The sequence below is a fragment of the Heterodontus francisci genome, chromosome 4, assembly GCF_036365525.1.
Source record: "Heterodontus francisci isolate sHetFra1 chromosome 4, sHetFra1.hap1, whole genome shotgun sequence".
NCBI classification, from domain to species: Eukaryota; Metazoa; Chordata; class Chondrichthyes; order Heterodontiformes; family Heterodontidae; genus Heterodontus; species Heterodontus francisci.
The window spans coordinates 87,450,558-87,457,556 of NC_090374.1; the positions used below are offsets into that span (position 1 = coordinate 87,450,558).

A 6,999-nucleotide genomic window follows, 5' to 3' on the forward strand; every position below is an offset into this window, starting at 1 on the left:
GTTTTTAAGCTATATTCCTAAGCCATCTATTTTGCATTATAAACTCTTCTTAGTAGTTCACCCTGTGTTGAACATAGCCCTCCAGTTTGGCCTGTTAGATGCGTCTTCAGAGCTCATGGTATCTGTTCAAAGTTTTCAAGTCTCTCTTGCAAACCTAGGTTAGCCCAGCATTGAAGCGTCTGCAAGTTCTCCAGACAAAAGATCATGATCTTTGGTGTGGTCTGTGAACAGATTGATTCCTGTTTTACACTGATCTGATGCAACTGATGTGTTGCAAGGGGATAGCGCAGATCTAGCATATGTGCTGTTCTGAAAAGAATGAAGTTTTCTAACTGGATTATGGGAATTTGAACTGGAAAAAAATAATGCAATCAAAAAGGCTTACTCCTGCACTATAGGCACCCTTTACCCAAATATTTTGATTGTTTTTAGATCTTGTTACATTTCGTGACTTTACCAGTTCTTAAGTTTCCTTCCTTGTTTCTCCATCTAATGTCACTGTGACCACTTGCACAAATGCACCATTATTTTATCGGTTGCTAATCAGTCTTTATCTTTTCTGGGCAGGTTTTCAGCTCTAGCACTCGTTTACTTTCTGTTGATTAACCTTTGTACTTTCATTTTAATCCCTCTGATCTAGAATATTATGATAATGTTCACTTTTATCTAGATCCACTATTTGTATCCATTTCTGCTCTTTTGGCCATTTAATCTTTTTCGGTACCTAGCCCATCAAAGTTGGTGAAAGGTGATCACTGCAAACTGCTGTTGTTTACAATAACAACTTTCATTTATATAGCATATTTAACATAGTAAAATGTCGCAAGGTGTTTCACAGGTATAATTGGACAAAAATATTGAATGAGCTAAGGAAAGGAGTCATTAGGCAAGTGAGCGAAAGTTTGGTCAAAGGGGTAGGTTTCAAGGATCATCTTAAAGGAGGAGGTGGAGAGGTTTAGGGAGGAAATTCCAGAAGTTGGGACCTAGACAGCCAAAGGCACAGCTGCTAACAATGGAGTGAAAGAAATCAGGGATGCACTAAAGACCAGAATCAGAGGAATCCATAGTTCATAGAGTTTAGGGCTGGAGGAGGTTACAGCGATGGGAGGGGTGAGGATGAGGCCACGGAGAGATTGGAACACAGGGATGAGAATTGTAAATTGATGGTGTTGGTGGATTGGGAGCCAATTTAGGTTAGCGAGTATATGGGTGGTGGATGAATGGGACTTGCTACGATTTGGAACAATTTAAGATAATTTGACAATACTGGGGGCAACATTACTTCCTGAGAGGTGGGAACAAAACTTTTAATATTAAGGACCATATTACCCTGAACGGCATAAAAACATAACATTAAAAACTTGTTCTCTCCAGCAATGATTCCTCATGTCAGTAATCGCAAATCGAAGGTAATTGTGTTTTGTGGCTTCCAAATCTTTTTATCGGACCTTTGAAATAACCCAAGTCTCAGGAAAGAGAAGAAAAATTTTGATCCTCCATTTTTTCCCAGACACCCATTCTCCCTCGTCATCCAGGGAATTCTAGCTTTGTGCACCCTTTGTGGGAATCTGTCTACTCTGTACCCGAACCATTTCCTCTTTGAAGGCCTCCCATTTTTTAAATTACAGTTTTGACTACCAATTTTTGATTCCAGTTCACCTGGGCCAGATCCCTTTTCAGTTCACTGAAATTAGCCATCCTCCAGTTAAGTATTTTTATGCTGAGCCATGGCTGCAAGACAGTTAGGGCTGCGAAATAAACCAGTTTATAAAGGGATAGACAGGGTAGATGCAGCCAAGATGTTTCCCCTGGTTAGGAAGTCTCAAACCAGGGGACACAATTTCAGAAAAAGGGGGAAGCCACTTAGGACCGAGATGAGGAGCAATTTCTTTACTCAGAGGGTTGTGAATCTTTGGAATTCTCTACCCCAGAGGGCTGTGGAAGCTCAGTCATTGAGTATGTTTAAAGCAGAGATTGACAAATTTCTAAATACAAATGATATAAGGGGATAGTGTGGGGAAAAAAGCATTGCAGTGGTTGATCAGCCATGATCATATTGAATGGCGGGGCAGACTTGATGGGCTGAATGGCCTGTACCTGTTCCTATTTTCCTATGTCCCTATGTCTGTGGGAAAAATGGGGAAAACGGTAGAGCGGGAGGAATAGCCTTAGTGATTAAGGATGAAATTACGTCAATGATAGAGGATATAAACGAGACATAAAAAGTCAGTAGAGAATTTATGGGTAGAATTGAAAAACAGTTAACAAATGTGCTATGTGCCACAAAGTCTGTAGGTCCCAAATTGGCCTCATCAGCCATCTCCGAACTCATGGAAAACAATCATCCTCATCTGTGAGGGATAACCAATAATATAATAATCTGGACTCCAAATGTTAAACTATGTGGAGAGATTACACAAACTAGGGTTGTATTCCCTGGAATTGAGAAGGTTAAAGGATGATTTGGTTCAAGATATTATAGGGAGAAACTATTTCCGCTTGTACAAATGCAGAATACTGCAGATGCTGGAAATTTGAAATAAAAGCAGAAAATGCTGGAAATACTCAGCAGATCAGTCAGCATCTGTGGAAAGAGAGCGTTAACGTTTCAAGTCGATAAATTTTTGTCACAACTGGAAAAGCTTAGATACAGCAGATTTTAAGGAAGTACGGAGGTTGTGGAAGGAGGGGATAAAAGAACAAAGGAGAATGTCTGTCTGTGGAAGACAGGAGAGATTAAATGACAGAAGGAATGAGGTGCAAGGTAAAAGGAGATGGTAATGTGGCAAGTAAAGAAACATTTGGTCCAGAAGAGGTGTAAATAGGAAAAGCAGAACCATAACCATGAGTTGCCATCCATAAAACTAATTGGGAGCCAAGGTTATGATCTGAACTTGCTGAATTCAATGTTGAATTTGGAAGGGTGTAAAGTGCCTAATCAAAAGATTAATTTTACACCCATTCCCACTCTGATCTTTCTGTTCATTCATATGTCATTTGTTCCTTAGTAGACTACAAATTTTGTTGCCTGCCCCCCCCCCCCCCCCAAAAATGTTCTGCACCCTCTTGGTGATGCCCCTTACCCTGGCACCAAGGAGGCAATGCGCCATGCAGCTCAGGCGCCAGCAGTTGCAGAAATGTCTATCAAAACCCCTATGACCACTGTATTTGTATACTTTGCTGTGCCACCCATGTTGTCGTTTGCCTCACAGTGCAGTGGGTGTGCTCCAGGCTGCACTCTCCCGCGGTGTCACCCGGTACAGCACTCAGAGGATTCCTGCACTGCCTGTCTCTTCCTATCCTGGGACAGTGGGACAGCCACCCATTTGCTATCCACGTGAACTTTCTGTAATTGCGGAGAGACCAGCTCCTGGAATGTGTGCTGCAGGAAATTCATTTATAGGCTTCCGTATATAGATTGTGGCAAACAAGATGCAATGTTAAGAAAACAAATGCATGAAAGCACAAACCTTTTTAAATTGCCTCTTGGTTTTATTTTCTGTTGATTCTAGAAATTGCCCCCTCTTTCTTTTGTACAGTTCATCCAAATGTAATTAAACTATTTAAAAGTTCAACTAATGACATTGGCATATTTTATATCAAATATATGTATGTATAGTTTAATAAGGACTAACTTATTGCCTATTCTATTTCCAGAGTGAGATCATAAGAGACAATCCAGGAATACTGGATTGTGTGAAGGAAGGTATATGTAGACTGGTGGGAATGGGTGTCCCCCATAGCAAGCGCCTGCTTCCACTTGGAGTTTTAGTCTTTCCAACTGTCTTACATGGAGTGCTCCATTACATCATCAGTGCCATTGTCCAGAAATTTATACTCTTTCTTCTTCGGAGAAAGCCACTACATCAGCACCCAGCTGATGCTTCTAGTTCTGTACAAACTGTGCTGGATGCTTACTTTCCCGAACTTATAGCTAGTTTTGTTGCAAATCTTTGTGCTGATGTTTTGGTTTACCCATTGGAAACAGTACTTCACCGCCTTCATATTCAAGGAACCCGCACCATCATTGACAACACAGACTATGGGTTTGAAGTGCTTCCTATTAACACTCAGTATGAAGGAATGAGAGACTGCATTAATGTAATCAAGAAAGAAGAAGGTATCTTTGGCTTCTATAAAGGTTTTGGAGCAGTTCTAGTACAGTACACATTGCATGCTGCTGTGCTACAGATTACTAGAATTATATATTCTACATTGTTGCAAAATGCTATCTAAACAGGAATTTACAATGCCGTGGTAAGGTAAATAGCCCATAGTCCAAGTTATGGATTTCTGTACTGCATGTTAGCACTGTAATCAAATGCACTCTGTGTTAAGGTTGAACTACTGAGGTAGTGAACACTTCATTTTAAAAATCCGAAATGTTGCAAAATTGTAAAGTTACCCATGATTTGTGTATTTCATTGTCATGTAAGTGAAGCTTTTGCTATTCTCACTGTGGTTCTCCTTTTGGAATATCATTTTCTGACACAATACAGCATCCAGGACAAACTAGACAAAGCAAGGAAAGTAAATAATAACTATGGCTTTTTTTCTCTCCTCCCAACTCCCCCATTACTTGACCTTAAAGTAGATAATCTATTGAATTGTTTTTTTCATAATTTCAATTTGTAATCAGCACCTAAAATTTTAATGGCAAACTTGCTCCATGAAGTTGGAGATTTTTTTTCATGCTGTGAGCCTTATTTTCTGTTTTACAGAACGTGTTAGAAGATGATATGGTCAGGCCCAATTCTTCAGTCCTAGTGGATTTATTTTTGATGAATGTTAAATGGTTTAAAAAAAAAAGGAAAACCATCATAATTTGGCTTTGTGTGCGGTTAAAGTTGTCGTGCTTTATTACTTGTTACACACTGTTTTCATTTACTTGGTAAAATTTTGATTGGCTTTTCCTTCCTTATGGGATTTTAAAGGTCCAAGGTATCAAGAATGTGGCTTTATTTTGTATATAGTTTGTGTTCACTTCAAATAATATCATAATGAGATTCATAAAATGATGAGTTAATGAAGGTTGATGTAATGTGTTAGTGCCATTTGTATTCCCCACCCAGTTTCATGAATGTTATCTATACATATAATGTGTGCAGTTGTGGTAGTCCGATGAAGGAAGAAAAAAATAATGAACATTGCCAATTGCTGTCGAGAACTGAAATTTTTACTTAATATCCCATTATACATGTCCCAATATTTAACATCTCGCATCTTTATGTAAAATCATGCAATTAAATTACTTCAAAATTGTATTTTCCACTACAGTAATTTCAATTTAAATCACAAATCATAAATTACTGTAATCTTGTCCATCTCAGTTTGCACTTTTCTTTTCATGACAATGCACTATCAAATACATTTGAGTTTTCCTCAAACTTTAGCTTTTAAATATTTCTAAAGGTACAAAACGTGCTGATTTTACCACTTGTTGACAGCGAATAATAGTGTAAGTAATTTAACGTAAAAGGTGTGATAAACACATCTTCTGTAAATGCTTGTAATGTTTAACCATGACTCTACATCTTTAAAACTTACTGCATTGCCATGTGTGAATGTCTCAAAAACAAAAATCCAGACTCCTATTTCTCTAGGAAAATATTATTGCACAGTTTAGAGAAATATAATCTTTTGGGAGGGATAGAAAGGGAGGAGGGATAGTATCAATTAGAGACAATATCACAGCGCTAGAACAGAAGAATTTAAATAGAAATAGGATTTAAATGTCCAAATATAATCCTTTTAAACTGAACTCAGAAAGAGGAAGGGTTGGTCACAACTATATTTTAGACTCCTGAACAGTGGAAGGAAAATTTTTAGATCCAGCTTCCATACAGTAGTTATATTTTGAAAATAGATTTCAGCATCGCACTTAATGTCTTCAGCTCCTTAATTGACCTTTGCATTAATTGCTTCCAAGTTGAATGAAAAATTATACCTTATTGCATTAAAGAGGCCTCTACACTTTAGCAGTTGGATAATACATTGTAAAGAGCTGCTGTGCATGTAAAACTGCTCATCCTATAACGTATTGCAAGTGATGTCATGGGAGATTTTCTAATATATACAGGTATCTGTCAATCATGTTACATTGCTATCGCTAGCTGATGGTACAATGTAATCAAAGTACAGGTAGAAAGGTTGCTACCCACAGACCTTGCCTCTGCTGTAAGTAAAATATTCCAGAATCTGAGAGTACTCTGTAGGGCTGGTCTTCACTAAATTGTTCAGATCCAATGAATAATATATTCATACATATTCATTCCTCTTCTAAAAAAGAGGAAAGCTACAGACTCATTTCAGGTGGGTGACCAAGCTAAATAAGGACTTTAAATTGAATGGGGGAAGAGAGCAGAAGAGAATTAAAGGACAAAGCGAGGTGATTGGTCTCTCATGATCTGTTCTAGGGCACTGAGTTAGAGAAGAAAAGTTATTATTCCACCGTCAGGTTTTAAGCTATACGATACAAGAGTCTGTTCTCAATTGCAGATGTATGGCATTAAAATTGGTCCAATTGTTTTTTGCAGTTTCTTGAAATTAAAAAGAGAATTTGAGCTGTTTCTTGTGAAATTGATGACTGCTTAAATCTTAGTTATTTTTGAACTTAGAGTCCAGAGTGGGGAGGAAGAGATACCTGGTGATTCACTGGTGCACTGGGTCTATATTAGGAGACTAATTAATTACTTCCTTTCTGAATGTTTTTCTAAGTACATGAATGTGCCTGAGCCTATTTACCTTCTGACCTTAGACAAGTTCATGATCTCTGCCAAGGCCTTCTCTAACCAATTCCTTGAATCTGTCACTACCCACATGTCTTTACCCATTTCCAAATCCACCTCTTTCTATGTTCTTTCCTGGAAAATAAATCAAGTAATTTGCAATTTCACTTTTAAACTCCCAACTGGGAGTACAGCAGTTGCATCCTTTGGCCTACCATTTACTACAATACTTTTGCAGTTGTCTATCTAATCAACCACTCTCTCACCTCCA

The 6,999-nt window shown here is 38.2% G+C and overlaps 1 protein-coding gene across 1 annotated transcript in view; it reads left to right on the plus strand.

The window, feature by feature from the left end:
- The window catches only part of slc25a46 (solute carrier family 25 member 46), a 58,951-nt gene extending 52,393 nt beyond the window's left edge, over positions 1-6,558 (plus strand). The window contains exon 8 of the mRNA XM_068029812.1: positions 3,658-6,558. Coding sequence (XP_067885913.1) covers positions 3,658-4,236 — 579 coding nt within the window. The 3' untranslated portion in view covers positions 4,237-6,558. The remainder of the gene's footprint in view (positions 1-3,657) is intronic.
- The last annotated feature ends 441 nt before the right edge of the window (positions 6,559-6,999 follow it).